At 44.3% G+C, this 27,954-nt stretch overlaps 1 protein-coding gene across 2 annotated transcripts; it reads right to left on the reverse strand.

Annotated features, from left to right (window-relative positions):
* LOC147105812 (Golgi-associated RAB2 interactor protein 1A-like) lies at nucleotides 1-27,954 on the reverse strand. Of its 2 annotated transcripts, none has more exons than XM_086010587.1 (5): nucleotides 27,513-27,948; nucleotides 13,077-13,246; nucleotides 11,323-11,802; nucleotides 9,641-9,720; nucleotides 1-344 (listed from the first exon to the last, which is right to left on the reverse strand). In XM_086010587.1, exons 1-5 carry the CDS (start codon nucleotides 27,702-27,704, stop codon nucleotides 67-69), a joined length of 1,200 nt encoding a protein of 399 aa, XP_085866713.1. In that variant the 5' UTR covers nucleotides 27,705-27,948; the 3' UTR covers nucleotides 1-66. The 2 variants fall into 2 exon arrangements, with proteins under 2 accessions (XP_085866713.1, XP_085866714.1); XM_086010588.1 differs by having other exon boundaries at nucleotides 229-360; nucleotides 27,513-27,954.

Here is a 27,954-nt window from a genome sequence, read left to right on the forward strand (position 1 = left end):
TACAGATAAGTTTCTTTTTAATATAAACCAAACAGAATCTGTCTTCCAAAAAACATAAATTCAAAACTATCTGAGCCCAACAGCGATGAGGCTGCTCAGCCTGGATAGTGGCATTAGTGTTGGTCTGTCACGTTCCCAGAGTCCAAAGTATGTGCGGTCTTCATCTTCTGTCTCAAAGGCGTTAGTCTCTCCTTCTCCTTCTTCTTCTTCCTCCTCCTCCTCCTCTTGCTCTCCAGTCCCAGCTTTCTTCTGTTTATAGGGCAGGGTGTGTAGCATTAGGACTTGGTTGCACGTTTTGCAGTGATCACACGAGCATCTTTCAATAATCTCTTCCCACTCGTCTCCTACACACAAAACGAACTGATGTCATCATGAAACACACGAGTGTCAGATATCAGAGCCCTTGGTCTTATTGTTCATCCTCATCAACACCCTAAGTCTAGAACTCCTTGTGATTACAGGAGAAGGCAAGTCTAGGGAGGGGTGTGTTCTGTTCCAAGTTCCACCCCATATAAACCAAAAAATGCAGATTAACCTGATCGGTAGTGTGGTTTCCCACCCTACCTCTAGAATTGGTTTGCTGGCTTGTTCAAATCGGCATCCCTATTGGTTTCAGTGGAGGTGGTCCAGTACACAGAGTGAACCACCGAGTGCCATTATGGACCACCCTAGCAGAGAGGAAGACCTGACCGGACGTGCTTCTCAGCGATTCCAAAAACTGACGTATTTCTTTTTAAATTTTGGATTTTTGTGAGTATATAATTTTTTCTCTACAAGAGACAGCGCTTTGAGTATAATTGCTCTTCCAAGACTTACCAACTCCTTTAACCAAATACAGTGATCACAGGCATGCCTAGTTCTGAAAATGGGTTTATCCATATCAGTGAGATTCATATTTTTATTATTGAGAACTCCAGGTGAATGGCCATGGCCATGGTGCAAGGTTGAAAAAAGACCATATAAATCAAAAAGTAGTGGCACCAAGCTTGGGTTTTAAAAGTCACCCACACACACAAAAAAGCTAATGGTTAACTGTACGACCCGGTGTGTTACTGAACCATACAGACTAAGAAAATCCAGCTTCTATCCCTGGTCCCTGCTGAGCTAGACAACTTCAGCTGTGGGGAATCTACAATTGGGTTTGGGAGGGGAAAAATCAGCCACGGTTCCCGCAGTTTCCGAACCCTACCTGGTGACCCCTGCTGGAAACTGCATGCTGGGTGAAGCCAGGATTGGGCTCAGCTTTAATGCTTGCCAAAGTCCAATTGTTGGCTGATGGTCAATATTGAGTCTCACACATGAAGAATGGCCACTTGGGCGAGGTATTAAAGGGGCTGCCAATGCCTGTGGAACCATACTCCCAGCTCAGTCAGTACTTTCAGGACAGAACAGGGAGAACAAATTGGGAGAAAAAGATGCAGAAAACACAAAGTTATAAATAAGCCTTCACATTCAAGCACAAAATGGAGAATCCTTTAAGGGAGGGGAGCCCAGTCTGAGGTCCATGGGCCACATACGGTCACTGAGCCCTGGCTACATGGCCCTGTAAGCCCAGGCAACTCAACCCTTGCTGCACTTGTATTTCTCACTCACTGGCTTGTTCTCTTTGAATATTCTGGGCCTGGAGGTTTGGAAAGGGCTGTTCTTAGTGCTGTTGCTCATTGTTAGATAAATCCTAAATAAAAATCTACTAATATTAGCAGCTTAAGATATATGCAAATTAATGAGAACGTGAATTGAAACTTTACATGCAGCCCACAAAGTCAAAAAGCTTAGAAGTTGAGATATTCTAAATAAGGTTAAGAACAGCCCCAAAGTCTTGTAAGACTCAGCGAGACTGGGCATGCCTGAGCTCATCATTTTATTACAGTCACAATCTGTTTTTATATAATATGCAAAACAATTTCTAGTTGGTTTACTTGTTGATTAAGACAATTTTCAGTTTTGGATGGCTTGCTGGTGAAGGGGAATCCTTGCCACAGAATGCCAGGATTCAGGTTTGTGTCTATAACACTTAGCACCATGAGCTCCTGATCTCGACCATATTATCAGGAGGGGGACAGGACGGGACTGGATGGTTGGCATAGATTGAAGCTTTGATCCATCCCTAAAAAGAGGAACGAGACAATGGGAGGTATATTAAGGGTAAGAGGATAACTAGGGAAAAAATAGGGCCCATTAGGGACAAAAGTGGCAATGTGTGTGTGGAGCCGGAAGATGTAGGAGGGGTTCTAAATGAATTTTTTGCATCTGTTTTCACTATGGAGAGGGACGATGTAGACATAGAAATAGGGCGGGGGGACTGTGATATGCTCGAACATATTAACATCGAGAGGGAGGAGGTATTGGCGGTTTTAGCAGACCTAAAAATGGATAAATCCCCAGGCCCGGACGAAATGTATCCCAGGCTGCTGTGTGAGGCAAAGGAAGAGATTGCTATCGTCGAAGAGATTGCGGGGGCTCTAACACATATATTCAGAACCTCTCTGGCCACAGGGGATGTGCCAGAGGACTGGAGAACCGCTAATGTAGGACCATTATTCAAGAAGGGGAGTAGGGAAAAACCGGGGAACTACAGGCCAGTGAGCCTAACATCAGTGGTAGGAAAATTATTGGAAAAAATTCTGAGGGACAAAATTAGTCTCCACTTGGAGAGGCAAGGATTAATCAGGGATAGTCAACATGGCTTTGTCAAGGGAAGATCATGTCTGACTAATTTGATTGCATTTTTTGAGGGGGTGACTAGGTGTGTGGATGAGGGTAACGCAGTGGATGTGGTATACATGGATTTCAGTAAGGCCTTTGATAAAGTCCCGCACAGGAGACTGGTCAAGAAGGTAAGAGCCCATGGAATCCAGGGTGCCTTGGCACATTGGATACAAAACTGGCTTAGTGGCAGAAGGCAGAGGGTGATGGTCGAAGGTTGTTTTTGTGACTGGAAGCCTGTGGCCAGTGGGGTACCACAGGGATCGGTGCTGGGTCCCTTGCTGTTTGTGGTCTACATTAATGACTTGGATATGAATGTAAAAGGTATGATCAGTAAGTTCGCGGATGATACAAAAATTGGTAGGGTGGTAAATAGCGAGGAGGGTAGTCTCAGTCTGCAGGACGATATAAATGGGTTGGTCAGATGGGCGGAACAGTGGCAAATGGAATTTAACACGGAAAAGTGCGAGGTGATGCACTTTGGGGGGACTAACAAGGCAAGGGAATACACAATGAATGGTAAGACCCTAGGCAAGACGGAGGGTCAGAGGGATCTGGGTGTGCAAGTACACAGATCCCTGAAGGCGGCGGAACAGGTGGATAAGGTGGTAAAAAAGGCATATGGGATACTTGCCTTCATTAGCCGAGGCATAGAATATAAGAGCAAGGAGGTTATGATGGAGCTGTATAAAACACTGGTTAGGCCACAGCTGGAATACTGTGTGCAGTTCTGGTCGCCACACTACAGGAAGGATGTGATAGCTTTGGAGAGGGTGCAGAAGAGATTCACCAGGATGTTACCAGGGCTGGAGCGCTTCAGCTATGAAGAGAGACTGGGCAGATTGGGTTTGTTTTCCTTGGAGCAGAGGAGGCTGAGGGGGGGACATGATTGAGGTGTACAAAATTATGAGGGGCATAGATAGGATGGATACTAAGGAGCTTTTTCCCTTAGTAGAAGGGTCAATAACTAGGGGGCATAGATTCAAGGTAAAGGGCGGGAGGTTTAGAGGGGATTTGAGAAAGAACTTTTTCACCCAGAGGGTGGTTGGAGTCTGGAACTCACTGCCTGAAAGGGTTGTGGAGGCTGGAACCCTCATAACATTCAAGAAGCATTTGGATGAGCACTTGAAATGCCATAGCATACAAGGCTACGGACCAAATGCTGGAATATGGGATTAGATTAGACAGGGCTTGATGGCCGGCTCGGACACGATGGGCCGAAGGGCCTCTATCCGTGCTGTATAACTCTATGACTCTATGACTCTGAGGGTAAATAGCCCTGGTTGGCCTTGTTCACCCTGCCCTTACCCAACATTGTTGCTTTGTTCTAGAAGCAAACTGAATGCTGAACATGGGAATTTCTAATCTGACAAAAAACTATCACAGGACCAAGAATTCCCACTGACAGCGTGTAGCAGAGAGTTCACTCCTGAATTGAAGCAACAGCATTAATGATGAGCTGCAGCTGATCCCAGTGAGAGAAGGGCATCAGGAATGGTGCAGCAGTGATCCATTGACCAGTCCCCTTGTGCCAGCAAATTAGTTGTTTCAGCACGTGCTCACACTGCAACAACTGATTTGCTGCTCCAAAGGGGAAAAAGTAGAGTCTGTACGTCTGCCTACACTCCTGTCTGGCAATGCAACACTTCAGTGTTGCACTGAAGTATCAGCCTAGATCATGCGTTCGAGTTCTGATGTCAGGATCTAACCCACAAACCCATTGGGGAGGTGTACAACTTTCATTTTGTACCTAATCTGTGCTGTACCTGGTCTTGGAATGCTCAGTGTTAACATAAAATAATTTGCACAGATCCATAATAAATTATGCAAGGAATGTGTCAGATGGGAAGTTCTGAGGACATCATGAGTCACAAGAACAAACAATGAGTTGCTTGTGAATATGGCCTGAACCCCAGGACTGTGTAACATCTCATAACTTACTCCAACACAACCTCTGTTTTAATAACATACCACGACCATGTTGACTTTGAACCAACAAAGGTTTACAGTAATTAAACTCTAACCTGCCTGTAATGTCTGCCATTGTCCACCATGACAGTCTTCAGAGGTAATGGTGGTTATGATGTGATGTGACAAGATAAGCAATGCAACAACAGTTATAATAAACCATCATCAGTAAATCATGTCATGTGGCAGGAAGTAGCAGTGATCCAGGAAGAGAATTTGTGCTGGGCTAGCAGGAGAATTCATAACCACCATACATTCTGTATTATATTTAATATTTTTAATATATCCTTATATACACATAAATTATTTTTTGCCTCCAGCATACTCTGCTACTGCAGACACTAGGGGGGTGATTTTCATTCAGAAGTCGGGAAGGAGGCGGGACAAAAACTTTCGGGGTTGTAGTCCCGCCTCCATCGAGATGCGGCCAATCCACGCGATTTTAACTTGATTGACCTTGTTGAGCCCGCCCAGCGGGCTCAGCAGGCCAATTAAGGGCCACCCGGCAACAGGTGACGTCATAGACTGAAATTTCATCTGTCAAGACATTTTGACAGATGAAATATCAGTGTTTCACAGCTGTTTGAAACTGTCAAACACTGACAGTCTTACTTCTAAACCTGAGTCCTTCTACACAGACTCAGTTAGAAATCTCACTGGCACAGAAAGCTGCAGGCTGTCACTTTTGACAGCTCGCAGCCATTCTGCTTTCTGTGCCGGTTAGATGATGGACTCCCGAAACCTAGAGGAAGGAAGGCTGAAAAGGTAAGTACAGGTCATTTAAACTTCTTTACACACTTTAGACACACCAAACACACTTACCTTTGCACTCATGCACACATCACTCACCTGAACACCGACATCTCGACCCCTCCAAGTCCTTCAACCCGACGGCCCGACTCCTCTAACTTGGCATGGTTTGGAGCCATCGGGAATCCCACACTTCAAGCTTTAAAATAGGGATTAGGCTAAAAACTGCCTGTTAACTACCTGTTAACAGGCAGTTAATTGGCACTAATCCCTTCCCGCCTCCTGTAGGCAGGTCCCAGTGCGGGGCGGGTACCCGCCTCCTTTGAAGCTTACATGGAGGCGGGTTGGGGCGGGATGGTGTCAGGACCCCCGAATTCGAGACTTTAACCCCCCGCACGCCTCCAATCCCGACTCCACGGGTCAGTGAAAATCAACCCCTAGATCCTTGCTGGCTATGGTTCCCAGACCACCTGTTGTCTCCTCTTGTACCACACTGAATTACATACTTAGAATTTACAACACAGAAACAGGCCCTTTGGCCCAGCTACCAGTGTTTATGCTCCTCATGAGTCTCCTCTAACTCTACTTCGTCTAACCCTATCAGCATATCCTTCTATTCCTTTCTCACTCGTACTTATCTAGCTTCCCCTTAAAGGCACCTGTTCGCCTCAACTACTCCATGTGGTTGCGAGTTTCACATTCTCACCACTGTCTGAGTAAAGAAATCTCTCCTGAATTCCTTATTAGTGAAGTGGTTGTTCTTCATGTGCCACCCTCGACGGTGAATGTCAGTAGGCTATTGAACTGTAGGGAGTATCACAGCTGAGCCTGATATTGTGCTCACCCATACACACACACTTTTTAGCTGAGCTCGCTGGATTGTGTCAAGAGCAGTAAGTCTGGTTGATTTTTCACTTCCTTAACCCAGGGTTGCTGAGGCCAATAGAAAGCCCCACCACCAACCTGGCTAAGCTCATAGGCTGGACTGAGTCTGTATGGCTCAATATCTCACTGGGCATTTACTGATTGAGCCATTGGAAGAACAAATCGATGACTTTATTCAATATTCTACACACATGTACAATGCCCACTGACCCAACATAGCTTAGGCAACAGAACATTTATCCCTTTTTCATCTTTGCAATGGCCTGTAATGTCATAAATTTTAATTTAGATTGAAGCACAGATACTACCCTGCGTTTGGGAATAAGAATACAAGGGCATTACTGTACTGGCATGACTGGGTGGGATAATGACCAAGGCAAACAGTGGCACAACACATACAGAGTCACAAATACAGTTATAGAGACATAGAAAGGGACACAGCACAGACGTGGCTGTCGTCACATATCCCGTCACATCCATCCTCTTGCGTACATTCATAAGCATCTTCACATATAAACTCACACAAGTAACCTTGCGTGTACTCAGTTTCTTTTACACTTAATAAACTTAACTGAAGGTCCAAGGCCCAGACTGCAGGACAGTGAGAGATTAAAAAAGGTAGGGCAGAAGATAATGTACTTTAAGATATGGTTTTAAAAGCCTGTAGATTGTTGGATGAAGGGAAGAAACATAGAAGATAGGAGCAGGAGTAGGCCATTCGGCCCCTCGAGCCTGCTCCGCCATTCAATGCGATCATGGCTGATCATCCAAATTCAGTACCTGGTCCCTGCTTTCTCCCCATACCCCTTGATCCCTTTAGCCTTAAGAAATATATCCAACTCCTTCTTGAATATATTTAATGTATTGGCCTCTACTGCCTTCTGTGGTAGAGAATTCCACAGGTTCACCACTCTCTGGGTGAAGAAATTCCTCCTCATTTCTGTCCTAAATGGCCTACCCCTTATCCTTAGACTGTGACCCCTGGTTCTGGACTCCCCGACCATCGGGAACATCCTTCCTGCATCTAGTCTGTCTGATGCGCTATCAATTACTCATAAAAGACCGAGAGTTAAGAGAGTAACTAAAGGCTTTTATTAACAAAAGAATGAAGGTCTGCCTCGAGTGGTCAACCGGTCCAGAAATACAAAGGGCTGGGGAGCAGTCACCTTTATACTAGGACTTGTGGGAGGAGTCAGCCGAGGCATGTCCAGGCATGTACACAGTGGAATACAAACAGTGGTTTACCACACTGTCCAGTCCTGTCAGAATTTTATACGTTTCAATGAGATCCCCTCTCATTCTTCTAAACTCCAGCGAGTACAAGCCCAATCGTCCCAATCTCTCCTCATACGACATTCCTACCATCCCAGGTATCAGCCTGGTGCATCTTCGCTGAACTCCTTCCATGGCAAGAACATCCTTCCTCAGATAAGACGACCAAAACTGCACACAATACTCAAGATGTGGTCTCACCAAGGCCCTGTACAACTGCAGCAAGACATCCTTGTTCCTGTACTCAAACCCTCTCGCTACGAAGGCCAACATACCATTTGCCTTCTTAACCGCCTGCTGCACCTGCATGCTTACCTTCAGCGACTGGTGCACAAGGACACCCAGGTCTCTTTGCACTTCCCCTTCTCCCAATCTATTGCCATTCAGATAATAATCTGCCTTCCTGTTTTTGCCACCAAAGTGGATAGATAACCTCACATTTATCCATGTTATATTGCATCTGCCATGCTTTTGCCCAATCACCCAACCTGTCCAAATCATCCTGGAGTTTCTAGGCATCCTCCTCACAGCACACACGCCCACCCAGCTTTGTGTCGTCTGCAAATTTGGAGATATTACATCTAGTTCCCTTGTCTAGATCATTAATATATATTGTGAATAGCTGGGGTCCAAGGACCGATCCCTGCGGTACCCCACTAGTCACTGCCTGCCACTCGGAAAAAGACCCGTTTATTCCAACTCTTTGCTTTCTGTCTGCCAACCAGTTCTCTATCCAAGTCAATACCTTGCCCCCAATCCCATGTGCCTTAACTTTACACGCTAATCTCTTATGCGGGACCTTATCGAAAGCCTTCTGAAAGTCCAAATACACCACATCCACTGGTTCTCCCTTATCTATTTTACCAGTTATATCCTCAAAAAATTCCAGTAGATTAGTCAAGCACGATTTACCTTTTGTAAATCCATGCTGACTTTATCCGATCCTGTCACTGTTTTCCAAGTGCTCTGCTATTACATCTTTTATAATGGACTCTAGCATTTTCCCCACTACCGATGTCAGGCTTACTGGTCTGTAATTCCCCGTTTTCTCTCTACCACCTTTTTTGAATAGTGGGGTAACATTAGCTACCCTCCAATCCATGGGTACTGTTCCAGATTCCATCGAATGCTGGAAGATGACCAGCAAAGCATCAACTATTTCTAGGGCCACTTCCTTAAGTACCCTAGGATGTAGATTATCAGGCCCTGTGGATTTATCGGCCTTCAATCCCATCAATTTCCCTAACACCATTTCCCTACAAATACTGATTTCTTTCAGTTCCTCCCTTTCATCAGACCCTATGTTTTCCGACATCTCTGGGAGGTTATTTGTGTCCTCCTTTGTGAAGACAGAACCAAAAGATATATTTAATTGGTCTGCCATTTCTTTGTTCCCCATTATAAATTCCCCTGATTCTGACTGCAAGGGACCTACGCTTGACTTCACCAATCTTTTTCTCTTCACATATCTATAAAAGCTTTTACAGTCAGTTTTTATGTTCCTTGCAAGCTTACTCTCATATTCTATTTTCCCTTTCTTAATTAATCCCTTTGCCCTCCTTTGTTGAATCCTAAACTGCTCCCAATCCTCAGGTTTAGTGCTTTTTCTGGCCAATTTATATGTCCTCTCCTTGGATCTTATGCTATCCCTAATTTCCCTTGTTAGCCACGGTTGAGTCACCTTTTTTGTTTTATTTTTATGCCAAACTGGGATGAACAAATTCTGTAGTTCATCCATGCGGTCTTTGAATGTTTGCCATTGCCTATCCACTGTCAACCCTTTGAGTGACATTCCCCAATCAATCCTACCCAACTCGCGCCTCAGACCATCGTAGTTTCCTTTATTTAAATATAAAGGTGAGCGTGGTAAAAAGTTGCAGTGTTGAGGTCCTGGGAAAGTACGAGTTAAAGTAGAAAGTAATATGTAAGTCAGAACACATAAGCATCCTTATGACTTGTAGTTATATACACAGACACACAACTATTCAGACCACACCCTCCACACAGGCCTCACTAACAGAAAGCTGAATTTAGACGTAAACACTGTCTTCTCTGGTACCTGGGCTTTTCTCTTCTTTCACATCTAGCAATTGTTCAGTTCTTGTCCGTATTCTTTGAGGCTCCTGAGTGTCAGGGACCCTGATGGAAATACATTCTATTATCATTCTGACACAAGTTGATTGGAGAAGACTTTGTCAACACTTGACTGAAGTGAGGCTTTCTCAAATTAAAGCTTATCAACACTAATGAGTAACCATGCAGTGCCTACCAGATTGGCACCATTTGCAATGTCTACCAGACTGGCACCATTTGTAATGTCTACCAGATTGGCACCATTTGTAATGTCTACCAGATTGGCACCATTTGTAATGTCTACCAGATTGGCACCATTTGCAATGTCTACCAGATTGGCACCATTTGCAATGTCTATCAGATTGGCACCATTTGTAATGTCTACCAGATTGGCACCATTTGCAATGTCTATCAGATTGGCACCATTTGCAATGTCTATCAGATTGGCACCATTTGCAATGTCTATCAGTGCTAGGCTGGCAGCTATTTGCCTCGCCTTTTGCAGTGTCAGTCACTGCTGCCTGCTTTCCCTTTTTGACACAAGGAGCACTTTATTTCTCTGGTTTGATGGGCACATTTAATCACCTGCATTATATACAGCTGACTGCCGTTCCACGCGGGAGGAGGCACTGAACGTGCAGCTATTGATACATGCCAACTTCTTTTAGCATTGCACTTTGTGAACACTGTGTAAGCATTTATTACTTAATCAACTTGCAGCTATAGAGCCCCTTTGATGTGGAAAACTTTCCCAAAATGCTTCACACAGGCATAAGGAAAAACGGATACCAAGCTAAAGAAGGAGAGTTTAAGAGGGATGACCAAATGTTTGCAATACCAATGGTTTGTCTGGGTATTCAGAAAAAAACACCTCTCACCATTGTGTTGTAAAACCCTTTGATCTCTGTTGGACTGTGAAAGGGACAGGCTTTTTTTTGACACAGTGACAATGGCTTTTAAAGATCTGAACATAGACATCAAGTAGTAGTCTAGCTTTTGGAAACAGGCAATCTGGCAGCAAACAGCACCAAAGAGAGGAGGTTCTGCTCAAGCTCTGTAGGCAAGAACGCAGAGACTTATTGTGTATAACTTAATTAAGATGAACCACCAAAGTGGGATAGCATTGCATGTTCTTTATTTTGTATCATTACGTTATTCTAAGTTGTACCAATTTAAACGAAATGACTCTTATTATACTGATTGATCTGTACATTTCACGTTATGGTGGAATAAAACAGCTCACAATTTAAGCTGTTTCACCTAGTGCAAATTCGGTCTGCCTTTGTAGCAATTGAAGGATCACAGTGCAAGAAACATAAGTATCTAGCCCAGATCGCAAAGCGATGCTTTTATTATAATCCTCGGGCTTGTGCTATCATACAAGTACATAGAAAGCAGTGCGAGTCAACTGCCATAACAGTAAGATGGAGTAAGCTTAAGGAAGCGAATGACTCCACTGAACCTGACAAGGTATCTACACCAGGCCAGAATCTGTAACAGTGGCTCAGGACAACACCAGGTGGTGCCTTAGCCCACTTTGTATTGCAGGAAATTTGAATCCAAAATCAGCCAGGAATTTGCTGTCGGATTCTAAGTGACTCATGGAGAAAAACACCGGCAAAAGGCCTGATTCTTTTGCTGAAACATTCTATTCTAAGGTTTCCTTACCAGTCTTTCCTGAAGACTTTGACATTGCTCTTTCCATAAGTCGGCTGTGATTTGAGTGTGCTCCCTGAGGATTCGGTACTATGAACATCATCAGAGCCATCGCGAGTCTCCTTCCCAACCAAGAGCTGGTTCCTTTTCCAAAATCTTATTTTAGAATTTGCTGTAACGTTGCTCATGATGGGAATGTTCCGGCAGGGTTTCTGAGTCTCATAGGTGAATTTCTCAGAACTGATGACCGAGGTCGAGGAGCTCCTCGAGTCACACAGGGAGGCCTTGGGGAGGTTGACATTGGTATCTTTGAATGTTATAGAGAGTCCGGTGTAAATGATGTGAATAAGTTCTTCCCAGAGCTTGAAGACGTGATTGGGGTGCTTGTCCTGGAGCTGGAGGTAGAAGGTGCTTTGATTGGCCAGGACCAGCTTCAAACTTCGACTGACCTTTTCATGGACACTCAATCTGATCAACTTCATGGGAAGCATCCTTTCAAAGCAAACAACAAAAACAAGGAACTCTTTCTAAAATCTTTCTTCTGATACATTTTAAAGTCAATTTTTAATCTAGATTTTTGTTTTTGACAAATCTAACAGAAGGGCCAAGGCTGGAAATGGTGGGAGAGGTGGTGAGGTAAGTCAAGAGCTCAGCTGCATTGGGGCAGCACCTCAGGAGTGTCTGGAGGCTATTTCTGGGCTACTCTAGGAATCCTGCTCGATGCCTCCTTGATCGGCCCAGTGGACTATGCCTGCCGAGAGCAGTGAAGGTCCCAGTACTGAACAATTACAACTGTGTGGGATTGATTATCATTACAGAGTGGCCCTTCTGTTCCTTACTCAGTTGGCGAATGCAGTACACTGTGCAGAATTGAGCCATACGGATTAGCAAGCTTCAAGTTTGTAGAAGCAAAAAACAAAATTGGAGACTTTATCCTCTGCCCTTCCAGGCTTCTGGCTGGGTGCCACTTCAAGATTCCAGTGACTATGCAGGGCAGGGGCCTCTGTCACGCCATACAGGTGCAGGCAGCTGTCCCTATTATTTAAATGACTCCGTCTCCAGGTTGTGAGACTGGATCACCACCAGATTAAAGCGGTGGGCTGTGGTTTCTCCCATTTATTTATTAGATCGAGGGTTATATGCCAAGAGCGCACATTAGTCCCTCTTGACCTCTGTTTTAATGGAGGAGTTAATCCATTGAAAAATGAAGTGGAAATTGGAACTATCTCCTCCCAAAAAACTGTCGAGGCTGGGGGTCAACCAAAATTTCAAAAACTGAGATGGATAAAATTTTGTTAGGCAAGGATATTAAGGGTTACAGAACCAAGGCGGGTAAATGGAGTTGAGGTACTGGTCAGCCATGATCTATTTGAATGGCATAACAGGCTCCAGGGACTGAAGGGCCTACTCTTCCTATATTTTTTTCTTATCAACAAGTTAAAATAGTCAAACAAGAGCACTCAGCACTCATCCGCTCATGTTGACAACTGTAATTTCTAGACTCCAGCCTTTAGTAAAATATACATGAAGAGTCTCACACACAGACTTTCCAGCAAAAGTTAGCGATTAGGAGGAAGACCCCCCCCCCCCCCGCCTCCGTAACCTAGGAACACTGAGCCTAATTGTATCACCACTATTCCCTGGGGAATCAGAACTGGAACCTTGCTAATCCACACAGCTCAGTTCTGCGCTGCGTAATCCATTCACCAACCGACTCATCAGAGAGCTGGCCAGTAATTTAGGAAAACCATCCCCATCACTGTCACCTGGTTATCTTCATGTAGCCTTCTTCTCCCTCTGTTCCTTTGGATTCAGCGTCTCTGCTGGCAATGATCAAGATATTCGGGAGGGGTAAGAATGGAACGGAGGCCGTTATTCCCAGGGTCAGGAGTGTTGGGATGTTGTGGATGTCCACAAGGTTTCCCCGTCTGGTCACCTGGATTTGAATCAAATTTTAAATTGTCAAAATGCCATCTTTCTATCGGGGCCTCCCCTTCCCGGGCTCGACTTGCCACACATTCACTTAGCGATAAAGTGAGACGCTTGAAGTGCCGGTTTCAACGCTGTTCGTCACTGGAGTAAACCAAGAGTTAATGAAATAGTACGAGAGGGATCACTTCGCTCATGAAGAAACAAAGAACTTGCAATAATAATGCTTAGAGAATTCTAAGTTTTGGACTGGAAACATCTGATAAATGTAATGCTATGACTGGATTTGCAGGAGCTCCTGTTCCTAATCTATATAAATTATCTGGATTCAACCAACATCACTAAAACAGAATATCTGGTCATTTATCACATTGCTGTTTGTGGGATCTTGCTGTGCGCAAGTTGTCTGTCGCATTTCCTGCATTACAACAGTGACTACACTTCAAAAAAATACTTCATTGGTTATAAAGGGCTTTGGGATGTCCTGAGGTAGTGAAAGGCACTATATAAGTGCAAGTCTTTCTTTTCAGAAATGCACTACAAGTTGGTCAAATTGACAGATGATATTAAATTAGGGAGGATAGTTGAGCCTGATGAAGCAGCCAAGGATCGATCACAAGAAGGATTTGGAAAATATGTGCAAGTGGGCATAACAACAACAAATAATGTTCAGTGCAGATAAGTTCAAGATGTTCCACATTGGAAGAAAACTGGAGGACATACTCAGTGAATGAATGTGTGGAACTAGCTAGGGGAGTGGCTGAAAGAGATCTGGAAGTGATAGAATCGACATTTACCGTGTCCAGTTGTTGCAGAGCAGCAATTGACAAAGGAAGCAGAACGTTGAGCTGCAGTTCTAACTGGCTCACAGCAAGATCATATGACTGTTTAAAAGAGTATGTTTGTAGACTATTCAACTGTAGAGGTCTTCATAGTTGAGCACAATCAAGAAAGAGGAAGAATGAGAAAAAGAGTTATGGACAAACAGATGAATAAAGAAATAACAGTGAGAGAAAGTGTATGAGAGCTATACAGAGAGAAAGAGGGAGACAGAAAGAATTAGAGTGAAAGACAGGAAGAGACAGTGATAGGAGGAAAGGGACCCAAATTTTGTTTTTACTTTTGTCTATGAGCAACACAATAGGAGATCAACTAATCATGGATTTAAAAAAAATCTGAATATAAACCTACAATCTACATCTCCTACACTGTAACGCTGACTCCGGGTTTTCGTATCACATGACTGGGACAGTTGTGCGCTATCAAACTTTGACTTCGCTGGTACCCAACTGGTTAAAGATCCTGCCCCATGTGCAACTGAACCATCCAGACCAGACAGTCCCAGGGTGCTGGTGCTGTGGGGAGACCCCTCCATGTTCCAGAGGAAAACTGGAGGACATAATTAGTGAATAAATGTGTTGAACTGGTTAGGAAGTGGTTGAAAGAGATCTGGAAGTGATAGAGTTTTACCATGTCCAGTTATTGCAAAGCAGCAATTTACAAAGGAAGCAAAATGTGCAACATCTTGAACTTATCTGCACTGAACATTATTTGTTGTTCTTACACCCACTTGCACATTTTTTCCAAATCCTTCTGGAAGAGAGAGCACCAGTAAGGGGCGAAGCACCCATGATTTGCCCCTGTTTGGGGTGATTAGCATGGCTCAGTACAAGCTGTACATTCTGTGTAATTCTAGGCCTGTAGGCGCTCTTGATTTGCTGTTAATCTTTTTCTAACCTTTAATTTGCACATACTTATGGTTGTATTATACTTCAGGAAGCCCCTGCAAATGCACGTCAAAAGCAAAGGAGGTGGAAAGCCAGCATTATCGATCCCTGCTCCAATGTCCTCATGCTAACACTGCGTGGAGTGTAATTCAATTGCTCAGGGGGTCCACATTGGAAGAAAACTGGAGGACATACTTAGTGAATGAATGTGTGGAACTAGCTAGCTTTTGGCACTTGGCAGACTTTAGTTTCCAGCCGAGCTCACAGAACATTCAGAATTCACCAGCCAGGAGTGGAACTCTGCGAATGAACATGAACACATGTAGAGCTCCCTCTCGTCCTTTAAGAGTTATAGGCCTAGAAATTCGATAGCCCCTGAAAACAGGTGCAGGGGTTTGGAGGACTGCAGCATGTAAAATTCGTGCTGCCTGCTACTTTGCATGATTTGTAGCGTTCAGCCGAGTGCTGAACACACTGCTGAGTGACTGCAACATCAGCAGGGGGCCCAAGTTCGTGCGAGGCTTGCTCCAATTAAAGCTAGCCTGCACAACTTAAAGGCAGTCTCTTGAACATAAGAACATACGAAGTAGTAGCAGGAGTAGGTCACATGGCCCCTCGGGCCTGCTCCGCCATTCAATAGGATCATGGCTGATCCGAATCTAGACTCACGTCCACTTCCCTGCCCTCTCCCCGTAACCCCTAATTCCCTTGTCTGCTAGGAAACTGTCTATCGCTGTTTTAAATTTATTTAATGTTGCAGCTTCCACAGCTCTCTGGGGTAGCAAACTCCATAGATTTACTACCCTCTGAGTGAAGAAGTTTCTCCTCATCGCAGTTCTAAAAGGGCAGCCCCTTATTCTAAGATTATGCCCCCTAGTTCTAGTCTCACCCATCAGTGGAAACATCCTCACCGCATCCACCCGATCAAGACCCCTCACAATCTTATATGTTCGATAAGATCGCCTCTCATTCTTCTGAACTCCAATGAGTAGAGGCCCAACCTACTCAACCTTTCCTCATACGTCAACCCCCTCATCTCTGGAATCAACCGAGTGAACCTTCTCTGAACCGCCTTGAGAGCAAGTAGGTGGCAGCAGTGCTTGTGGAGGCTACAGTCAGAAAACAAAGACTGAGTAATGGCTTAACAAGCCAGAGAAAGGGCTCCAAGATTCTCTGGTGCAGCACTGGAGGCGATGGTCCAGGTGGTCAGCTTGAGGAGAGAGGTCCTGTTCCCACAGGGGGCCAGGAGGCCCTCCAGGCAACAGACGAGAGTGCAGTGGGAGCAGATAGCCAATGTGGCCAGTGCCAGCAGTATAGCCACGAGGACATGGACTCAGTGCAGGAAGAAGTTTAATGACCTCACATGCGCAGTGAATGTCAGTGAATTCATCTTCAAATGCTATATCTCACCATCTGCACCACTAGCCTCACACACTGGTCAATGCACCACACCCCCATCACTCACCTATCAACAATGTCTACCAAACTGGTCAGAGAGAAGACAATGAAGTCCCCTCTCTTGGCATAAAGAGCTTCTGTCACCTCTCTTATGCGGCAGTGGACAGTGACCTGCGAGATGTTACAGATGTCGCCTGCTCCAGCCTGGAAAGATCCCGCGCGAAGAAATTCAGGGCCATGGTCACCTTCACAGCCACTGGCAGCTCTGTCCTTGCCCTGGAGTGAGGTTGCAGGTCTGGTTGCAAGAGGTGGCAGAGTTCTGTGAGCACCTCCTTCGTAAAGCACAGATGCCTCATACACTGCTCCTGGCTCAGGTTGAGAGCCCTTCCCCCCTCCTCCTCCTCCCTCTGTGAGCAGCTTGTCCTCTTCTTTGCTGCCTCTGCTCCATCTCCCCGTCATGCTGCAGGTCAAGGGGGATAACAACTAAAGCACCCATGACTGGGAGCAAGTAGTCTGATGAGAACCCTTGAATTCAGAAGCAAGGCCTTCTCCACTAGCAGCACAACTCCCTGTCACCTCACCAACCTTAAACAACTCTAGAAAGCTTCAAACAGTTCCACAAACTTACACAGAGCCAGTAGAAATGAAAAAGCAAGTTACCTGAAAGTTGTTGATGATCGCTTTAAATATTGCTGGTAGGGGGTCCTTCCTTCAGCTGTGCGAGGTTAGGAGAGGGCGATAGCTCCAGCAATGAGGACAAAAATGACAGCGCTGGCGTCAAATCAGCATTGCACACCGATTGATGTCATGATCTGCCTACTTACCATACCTCTAGCGCAAGCTCCTAACGGCTGCTCTACTGCCCTCACCAAGATGGCATCTGGCGTGGCTCTCATCAGCAGTGTGCGTACTGCTCGGAAGCCATTTTGGTCCCAATTCAGCACCTGTAGCAAACAACAGGTGCTATGGAACCGAATTTCTAAGCCATAGTTTGCAGCCCACAGTATAACTCAGGTGCAGCCGCTAGTCTCAGCTAGGTAGGTAGGTAAGTAAGTGCAGTACAATTGGGGCATCACATGTCCTATTCACAGTGTTAGGAGTGAATGGTGAATTAAAAAATGTATTGATTCTGATGTGTTTATTTCAATCACGGAAGACTGCTTTGTGATGTCATGGGGAGAGCTGCTGTGGCCTCTGGACATTTGCTGTGACATCATAAAAATTATGCAGCCAGTGAAGTATTTGGTGCTATCTCACAGATAAGATGTAATCCCTAGTGCTTTATTAAGAAAGGTAAGATGTAAAATGCAATCTAAGATCAGTTGAGTATATTATGGTCTCCATGTTGAATTACTGTAATACAATCCTTTACTTTGGAGGACATTGAGTTCACACAAAAACCATTGTGCTAATATAGGCCTGTATTTTCCGATCCCTATGGGTGTGTACGAGCTGTGTACACACCCGTAGAGACCTCGCATGTGCCGGTTTCAGGCATGCGAAGCGCATGCGCTGAAAACCAGCACTTCCGATCTGTCAAGCATCCTCTTGACAGATCGCATGCCTGCCCTGGAGAAGGGCCTCTGCGGGGGGAAGAGTTCCGCTTTCTGCAGAACCTCCGCCCGCTGAAATCCTTTAAAAATCTTACACCTGGTGTAAGGCCTGCTTTTACCAGCATAAGAGTTTTAAAAAGTCATTTATAATTTAAAAATACTTTAAAAAATGGTAAATTTATTTTTAGCCCTGTAAAAAACTTTAATTTTTTTCCCAAAAATTAAATTTTTATTTTAAAATATTTAATTTATTGTAATTTTAACTACAGGTAATTTAAAAAACGTGATTTAAATTTAAAAAAAAAATGTTTTGATATGTTTTTGGAGTGATCTCCATTCATACTTTTGACGGGTCTAAGCTGAGAGACCTGTCAAAAGTATGAAGGGGGATTCCTTTCTTTCATTGGTTCCCCATGGCCCACGTGATCCCAGGGACGCTTGCGAACCGCATGCGCCCCTGGGATACCTGGGCCCTGTGCATTTCGTAGTGGAGAGGCCCAGGAGCGGAAATGGCCGGACCTCCGGAGCCCTCAGGTAAGGGCGTAGATTTTTTCCAGATCGGAGGCCTCCGCACGCAGGAAGCCTCTGATCGGAAAATACGGGCCATAAATGTAAATTGGACTATATGGGATTAAACATTGCCTCCCCCTCTGGCTCAGGGGATATGTGCAATCTTTCTGGTGTGGTACTGAGTCTTACAGACCAGGAGGTCTCAAATTAAGCCCATGCTTGATGCTGAGTTAGCTGCTCGCAACAGAGCAGTACTGGGGTCATCACAATTGACTTCAATATCCCCAGGCTAGGGAGGAGAGAAAAATCAATCGACTGGATTCCTCCCTAGTTGATTGTTATCCAATGATCCTCTGCTAACAATTGCTCTGTGGACATTGAGTGAAAATAAATCGGGTCTTGTTGTGATGCCCCCCACAGTCAAAGAGCTGGGAAAACACCCAGGCTCTAGGTAACTGCACCTGTGGTGCAACATTCCTTTATTTATAAATACACTTTTTGTTATTTGATATAATGGTCCTAGATCTCTACTCACCTAGTTTGGATGAGGAGCGTCTACCTGAAATGTTGACCCACTTTTCTCTTCGCAGATGCTGATGCACCCGCTGCATACTTTCAGCATTTTCTGGGGTTTTTTAAATTTCAGATTTGCAACATTAGCAGTTCTACCTATTAATCGAATGAAACGTTTTCTGTTGGGTGCCAAAGGGGCCAAGTAATGTCCACAGGGTAAGGGGAAATTAAAAAAATAAAATTTCACATCTTTTTATAAAAAATTCCATTCCCGAAAATACAAGCAGGGAACAACTGCAATTGTCACAAAAGCACCAAGTCAAATTCCTGGGGGGAAAACGTAAACCCTCTTTGAACATTAATGTCGATTTACCACCCAAACCCCCCCCCCATATTCCCCATAAATTAAAATTTATAATATAATAAACATATAACCAGTGCAGAAAAAGTCACTAAACTTACCCATATGCTATGTTACAAAGGCCTGCACCAAGCTTTGCCCTACGTGGGTCTCCCCCTCTCTCCAGCCTTTGCTCCATTATTGGAGCTTCCCTCACAACCAGTTGTGAACCTAGAGATTCCTTCATGAACATTTGCACACAGGCATGCGCTTTCTGTCTCCCAGCGCTCATGCACAACATCGGGCCACAGTTTTTGTGGTGTCTGCACATCCACTTGACACTGCTTAGTTTAGCCCGGCTTCAATTAGAGTCCATACTCCTGCTCAGCTTCGCCTCAATAATCTATCAATCTTATTTTTGAAATTTTCAATTGACTCCCAGCTTCAACAGAGTTTTGGGGAAGAGAGTTCCAGATTTCCACTACCTTTTGTGTGAAGAAGTTCTTCCTGACATCAGGCCGTTCAGGAGTGAAATCAGGAAGCACTTCATCACATGAAAAGGTCAATTGAAAATTACAAAACTGAGATTGAGAGATTTTTGTTAGGTAAGGGTATTAATGGTTACAGAACCAAGGTGGGTAAATGGAGATACATGTCAGGCATGAACTAATTGAATTGTGGAACAAGCTCGAAAGGCTGAATGGCCTACTCCTGTTTCTATATATTGCTCCCCGGCCATCACTCACTCTCTGTCTTTATAGTGTAAGTAACAACCAGCTCCCAGTCATCTCCTCTGCTTCCAGTTGCTGTAGGGCTTTTCCCCAAGCCTCTCTTCCCCCCGACAAGTGCTCGCAGGTCCAGACTCAGACTTTAGCCTCCTCGTTGGTTCCAGATCTCAGTTCATGCAATAGTCTTGCACCTTAGCCCCCCCCGAGCGCTCTCAGACTCCAACTCAAGACATTAGCATCCTCCTCACGAGTGCTCCCAGACACAGTTCTCCCCCATTACTCCGAAGTACCAAATGCAACTCCCCCACCCCGCCTCCTCTACACCCCCAGTATTTCCAGGCCCCACACTCTAGCCTCCCTCCTCCACTACTGCCATGTTTCAGCCTTCCTGCCCCAGTCTGTTCCTGGACCCCACCTTCTCCTGAATGCACTAATCCCAGCTACGTTAAACTCTCACACATCCTACGCCGAATACAGTTAAGGTTCGTTGCACCTGCTCTGCTCCCATACTATATCCAAAAGTCACACTCCCCATCTCAGCCATCACCCATTCACTTCCAGCTCATGCCCTCTCATTCACCTACCCCAGGTCTCAGCCCCCATACTTTGACTGCCCCTGAAGCCCCACCCTCCCACCCTGATCTGACCCTTACCACCCAGTTTCTTTCTCACCTGCATGTCTTGGAGCGACTTCTGGACACCTTGGGCTGGATTTTCCAATCCCCGAGGAGGCGGGCTTGGAGGCGGGACAGCCGGTAAACTCAGAGAAATTGGGGGCGGATGGCAAACCTGCCCCCATCCCGCCTCCGTGCCCTTTTGCCAGGAGGCGGGAAGATGTACAGCTTCGGGTCCTGTCTCCTGGAGGCAGGAAAGGCATTTAATCCTTTTAACTGCCTGTTAATAGGTAGTTAATAGGCAGAAAAAAGGATTAGTGCCATTTTACCTTCACAGGTGAAGGCTTCCCGACCCCGGAGAACCCCGCCGGATTGGAGGAGACGTGGAGGAGGTCTGCGGTGGTCGGAGGCACCTGGAAGTAAGATGTAGAGGTGAGTGTTGGGTGCAAGTGTGGAGTGGTAAGTATGCAAGGTGAGTGATAAGTTTCCAAAAGTGTTCACTTACCTTGTTTTCCTTCCATAGCCTTTAGCTGCGCTGGATGGGGAGAGCAGACATCCTCCTTGTCAATTTCAGGTAATGGCTGATGGACCCTCTGATCCATCAGACATCTAAAATTTACAAATTTGCAATGTTTGATGAGTCCTCACCTCAAAGACTCATCAAACTAAAGAGAATGTCAGTGTTTGACAGCTTCACAGAGCTGCCAAACGCTGTCATTTCTTCTTCCAAGTAGTCTTGACAGATAGCACATCTGATGTTGACGTGATCTGTCAGTGACTTCCTCCCTAATTGGCCTGCTGAGCCCCCAGGGTGGGCTTATCAAGCTCAATCAGGGGAAAATCCCTCTGGTTGGTCAGGCGAGGATGGAGGCGGGATATTGACACGACAAGCAGCAGTCCCGCCTCCAACGCGCCTCCATTCACAAAATCCAGCCCCTTACTCCCAACCCTATCCTGGCGCCCACCTATGACTCTCTACGTTTTGGCTCCAATCTTGCTGAATGCCCTTGTAGCTTTCTAGAAGGCAAGATATATAAATTGAGTCTATGTGTGAAAGTCACACAGAAACAAAGGGAGACAAATAGGAGAGAGAGGAGACGGAAGGAGAGAGTAGCAGGATTAGTGCTAGCTAAAGAGTGTGAAAAATACTGGGACACAAGTGGAGAGATACAGACACCACAATGAGAAACCTGTGTGTGCACCTTAAAGATAGCGTGAGTCACAAACAAAAGAGTGTGTGTGACACAGAAAGAATTACAGAGTTGGTGTCCCAATTTTTGGGTTTGGAGATTTGACATTCTTTCGTGTTCTCTCAAAAAAGTGGTTTTCGCATATCTTACAATCTGGAGTGTACCTGTTACTGCCCAATGTCGAGTTAAAGAAATGCATGGCCTGGGGATCAGTGCAGAGAAACTTTGCTCCATTTACTGGCTACCGAAATATCAACGCTGTTGCCACATGCACTCACCTCTGTTCATAGAAAGCAGACTGAAAAGCACTCTATTGGCACCAGGACACAATGTCAAACCAACAAACAGATTTATTTTACATAAAACATGTGAATGGAATAGAGTTTTCCATAATGAGAATAATTAATTTTCCAATAACCTCAGTTATGAAAAACAATAAAGACACCACTTACTAATTCTTTGAACATTTGCTCGCTTCTTCTAGCTTAGCTAATATACAGCTTCTTACCACTGCTGTGCCCGGGAGGGAGAGCCCTCCCCTTAAATCTGACAGATGGTGGGCTTGACTCACTGAATTAACAACCATGAGGTATCGCTTACCCTTTGATGCGTGACCAGGAAGCTCCCAAATGTCTGCTCCAGCCAAGCCCCCAGCTGTGTGAATGGAATGGAACCTCACCTGGTCCCTCAGGTGTTGCAAGGAATACTCCACTCACAGTGGCCTGAAATATCTGAGACTGTCTGTAACAAGCCTACCTTCGTCTACTCATTAACATTCCAATTCACTATGGTAGTCGGCCTGGTTTCAAACTTATTATTGAGAAAAATTTTGAATTTAACCGTACAGAAATGTTATAAGTTAAAAAATTCAACTTAGGCAACAATCCAAGTTGCTACAGTAGGAGAAACATTTGTCGAAAGAGATACCGTGTCAGCTGTGTCTCAGTTTGTAGCACCCTCACCTCTGAGTCAGAAGGTTGTGGGTTCAAATCCCACTCCAGGGACTTGAGCACAAAAAATCTAGGCTGACAATCCACTCCAGTACAGTACTGAGGAGTGCTGTCTTTCAGATGAGATGTTAAACCGAGGCCCTGTCTGCCCTCTCAGGTGGACGTAAAAGATCCTATGGCATTATTTTGAAGAAGAGCATGGGAGTTTCCCCGGTGTCCTAGCCAATATTTATCCCTCAGTCAACATTACTAAAAAAAAAAAATCTGGTCAGTATTGTAATGATCAATAGCATGTCATTCTATAGTGGACACTAGGTGGAGCCGTAGAGCTGTATATAGCTGTATGTATATAAGACTACACTACCCAGCTGTATAGATATTAAGATTACATTACCCATGAGGCACTAGGCTACCCACAAGGCAACAGTCAAGATGGCAGCCTGCACACAGGAGCACACATGCTGCATCTCTACAGATACTGTACCTAGAGAATGTGTACTGAATAAATGACTAGCTAGAAGCTAGCTGTGTTCATAATAAGAATGTCTAGTTATTAATGAACATAAGATGGTACCAGGGTGGTGAAGATCTGCTGAAAATTGTGAAAAGCGACATGGAGAATTTGAAGCCACCAGAGCGTTTGAATCTCAGAAAAAATCGACTACAATTGGCAGACTTTTAAACAACAATTCGAACTCTACATTGCAGCCATTGGATTCAGTACGAAGCCAGATGCAAGGAAGATAGTGTTGCTGCTTACGGTTGCAGGCCCACAGGCGATAGAGGTATTTAATACATTTGTATTTAATCCAGAGGAGAACAGAGGAAAATTAGAAGATGTGCTAAAAAAAATTTGATGCACATTGCTCTCCCAAAAAGAATGAGACGTATGAAAGATACATCTTCCGTTCTCGGACACAGCAACAAAATGAGACTTTTGATAGCTTTATAACTGATCTGAAACTGAAAGCACAGACATGTAATTTCTCTGAGCTGAAATCATCCATGATTCGTGACCAGATTGTGTTTGGTATTCATGATAAAAAAGTCAGGGAACGTCTGTTGAGAGAAACCGAACTAAATTTGGAAAATGCGGTGAAAATATGCCAAGCCAGCGAGCTAGCTCGAAAGCATGCGAAGACTTTCAGTGAAATCAATAATGATGCGATTGTAATGAGTGATAATGCTGCTGTCAGTGCTGTGTCCTACAAGGGGAAGAAACGTGGGCAGAACAGAAATGAAAAGCAATCGGAGGATGAAATTTTTAATTGTAAACGCTGTGGTTACAAACACCAGTTAAGACAATGCCCAGCGTTTGGAAAAATGTGCACAAAGTGTAATGGAAAGAATCACTTTGCCAAACAATGCTTTTCAAAAGTAAAAACTAAGAAAGGGCAACGAGTTAATGTAATTGAGGACACTGATTTAAGTGAGACATTTTTTGTAGGAATGGTGTCATGTGACGATATCAAAAAAGATACAGAAAATGTGCAGCCCTCAGAAATGGACAATGCTGAACATAAAGTCAATGCAGTAAAAGTGGACAAATGGATGATCCCACTGCAGATAAATGGAGCATTAGTTACATTGAAACTGGACACTGGGGCAAAAGCAAACTTAATCAGTATGAGTGACATAAAAAACATGAAAGAAAAGCCCAAAATACAGAAAAAGTCAGTACTACTGAAGAGCTATAATGGTCAGAAAATAGATAGCTTAGGTGTATGCAGACTTAAAGTGACAGTCAAAGACAAAGTGCATCATCTCATGTTTTCTGTTGTGGCTGAAAGACTTGATTCGATACTAGCTGACAAAGCTTGTGAAGACTTAGAACTGGTCAAGAGAGTCTACCATATAAACTGTGCCATAAGCAGACCAGATGACTCAGGTGATGAAGCAGAGAGCCCATCAAGGATGAAAAGGCCAAAGGGTATCCATGTCTTCAAAAAGCCTAGTTTCTCCAAGAAGAAAGAAAAATACTTTAAGGTCAAAGAAAAGCACAAAGAGGAAAAACACAAGGAGAAAAAGTCCAAAGATATAACCGCAGCAGATGTTGTTAAGCAGTGGAAAGAGAAAAAGAAAAAGAAGAAGCCTGCACCAGAGCAGGAAGCAGTTCCGGTGGATACGCCTTCTTCCCTTAGGCCAATCTTTGGTGTTCCATTAGCCGAGGCTGCTGAGAGGACTATGCTGTATGATGGGATCCAGCTGCCAGCAGTTTTTCGAGAGTGCATTGACTACATTGAGAGTTCTGGCATGAAGAGTGAAGGAAACACTGAAACCCTCTCCAAGCAAAGATCGCAAGGAGACCTCAATCTATACAAGAGCAGATCGATGACAATGCCGCAACTGCATCTTGTCATTCACCGCCAGAACAATCTCATGAAGACACATCAGACTTACCCATGTTGAGAAGATCCACACGTGAAGTAAAAGAGCCTGATAGACTTAATCTTTGAGTACAATGTAAAGCTTTGAAAATGTGTTGACTGTTTTGAAAATGTTTATGTTTATAGAGCACTAACAAAAGTGTTACTGATATTATCTTTATTGTTTTCTTGAAAGTTGATTGATATTGATTTTGTTAAACCTCAAAGAAAGGGGGATGTAATGATCAATAACATGTCATTCTATAGTGGACACTAGGTGGAGCTGTAGAGCTGTGTAGAGCTGTATATAGCTGTATGTATATAAGACTACACTACCCAGCTGTATAGATATTAAGACTACATTACCCATGAGGCACTAGGCTACCCACAAGGCAACAGTCAAGATGGCAGCCTGCGCACAGGAGCACACATGCTGCATCTCTACAGATACTGTACCTAGAGAACGTGTACTGAATAAATGACTAGCTAGAAGCTAGCTGTGTTCATAATAAGAATGTCTAGTTATTAATGAACATAAGATCAGTATTACATTGCTGTTTGTGGTAGCTTGCTGTGCACAAATTGGCTGTCGCATTTCCTACATTACAACAGTGACTACAGTTCAAAAAGTACCTCGGCTTTGGGACGTCCGGTGGTCATGAAAGGCGCTATATAAATGCAAGTCTTTCTTTCCACAATCTTTTTATTTGTCAATCAGCATAACAATGGATGATCAACTAGTATTTATAGTAACATAATCTGTTAATGGGTATAATGCTGCTGTGTTTATAATATCACAGCAAATTGTTTTGGGTATAACACTCCTGATTTTATATATATACCTGGAATCATTTAAGAATCAATTGGATGCTACAATGGGTCAAATTTGGGGCTATTCTGGATGGATGAACTAAGGTGGCCCAAATGGCCTTCCTCATCCAGACTAATCCTGTGATCTTGAGTGTGGTATCGTGGATACTAGTCTCTTGTCTGTTTTATCTCTTAGTTAACAGCTGGAAAAGGAAGGCCAGCCAAACCCACTGCCAAGTTCCCAGGATCAGAGACTTCCCCAATACAATGGCTGTGAGGTATCTATCGATTACCGAGACAAGCTAACAGGGTTACTTATTATTTGCAGTCTATGAGGTAACATCAAAGCTAGCTCATTGGTATCTTAACTACCTATCGTCTCAAACACACTTAAAAAAAGTGTATGAAACCAGTATACTCTACAATGCAACATTTAAAGGGAACTCTTCATACCTGCATCTGCCACTATCTGCCCATACTGCTAGTCCATTTATGTCCATCTGCAGTCATTTGTAATCCTTGTCACAACTTACCATACCCTCCAAAATGGTCCCATCAGCAGATATCAATATAGAACATTTATTATAGTAAATATAGGAGCAGCCCCAACACAGATCCCTATGGAACACCAGTTTTCATTCCAAGAATGTTCCCTTTACTCCGATCCTTTGCTTTCTGCCCTCCAATGATCTTATATCCTTGTAGTCAAATCCCACATCACTATCTGCCATTATATTTGCTGTAACTTTTTAATGTGGGACACTAGCAAATAATTTTTGAAAATCCATGTGCCTGACTTGGAAGTGTTTGATGGACAGTGTAGTTGGAATTTTACTCTGTATCTAACTTGTGCTGTACCTGCCCTGGGAGTGTTTGATGGAACAGTGTAGATGGAACTTTACTCTGTATAAAACACAATGTCCTTGACATGACAGTATGTAGAGAGAACTTTGCTAATCCAACTGATTGTTTGATGCTGACACAGGATGTCTGGAATGGAAAGGGTTCCATTTCCCAGCAGTAACAGGAATCAGCTCAATGAGCACAATAGATTCCCACCCACTCATAGTCGGTAGCTGTAAAATCTAGTCCATCTTATTGTGGCATCTCTAGAATGAACATAGAAAGAAAGACAGAACTTGCACGACCTCAGGATGCTTTACAGCCAATGAAGTACTTTTGAACTGTAGTAATGTAGGAAACATGACAGCCAATTTGCGCACAGCAATGTGATAATGACCAGATAATCTGTTTTTAGTGATGTTCGTTGAGGGATAAATATCGGCTAGGTCACTGGGGACAGCTCCCCTGTTCTTCTATCAAATAGTGCCTTGGGATCTTTTACATCCACTGGAGATGACAGACAGAGCCTCGATTTGAATCTCATCTGAAAGACTGGGACCTCTGACTCCCTCAGTACTGCACTGGAGTGTCAGCCTAAATTTTGTGCTCAAGTGGGACTTGAACCCACGACCTTATGACTCAAAGGGGAGAGTGCTACCCACTGAGCCACAGCTGACACCTGTTTCATGTAACCGGTTTCGTATTATGGATTCTTGCCTGAATGTTTGTACCTGAATAAAATCACTTTCAAAGACGGCAGACTGAGCAAAGAGGTTGTATTCCCGGGATCGCAGGAGCTTGTGTAGAGATCCACCTTCCACCCCGAGCTGTGCAGGACTGGGTCTTGTAGATCCAGTGCCAGAATCGATGGTTTCTGTTATACCCGTGAAGAAATCACGTCTATATGGTGTCGACTGATCCATCTTCACTCCTTCTCCCCTCGTGATTCTCAGGCCAATTCTCTTTCCAAGTTGCTACTCTTCTGTCGTGCACCTGTTGGGCTGGTTCTGCATGAATGGTTCCATTTCAGCTCTGCCGTCACTCCAGTAATTGACAGCGGAGGCTCGCACGCGAAAAGATTACAGACGGCAGGAAGCAAACACCTTCCAATTGGATCAGGCTACATCCAACTGGGACCAACTGCATATCAGTCAAAGTCAAGGGTACCCAGAT

This window comes from Somniosus microcephalus, chromosome 17 (assembly GCF_052327205.1).
Source record: "Somniosus microcephalus isolate GS21.2 chromosome 17, FLI_Smic_1.0, whole genome shotgun sequence".
Classification (NCBI taxonomy): Eukaryota; Metazoa; Chordata; class Chondrichthyes; order Squaliformes; family Somniosidae; genus Somniosus; species Somniosus microcephalus.

What these genes read in the sequence shown, in the direction of transcription:
- LOC147105812 (XM_086010587.1), bottom strand. Translation starts at nt 27,704, where the DNA reads ATGGATCAGTCGACACCATATAGACGTGATTTCTTCACGGGTATAACA. An exon ending in TTGAAAGTGATTTTATTCAG is followed by an intron (nt 13,247 to 27,512) that starts GTACAAACATTC and finishes ATTCAAATCCAG; the next exon opens with GTGACCAGACGGGGAAACCT. An exon ending in GGCTACATGAAGATAACCAG is followed by an intron (nt 11,803 to 13,076) that starts GTGACAGTGATG and finishes TTGCTTTGAAAG; the next exon opens with GATGCTTCCCATGAAGTTGA.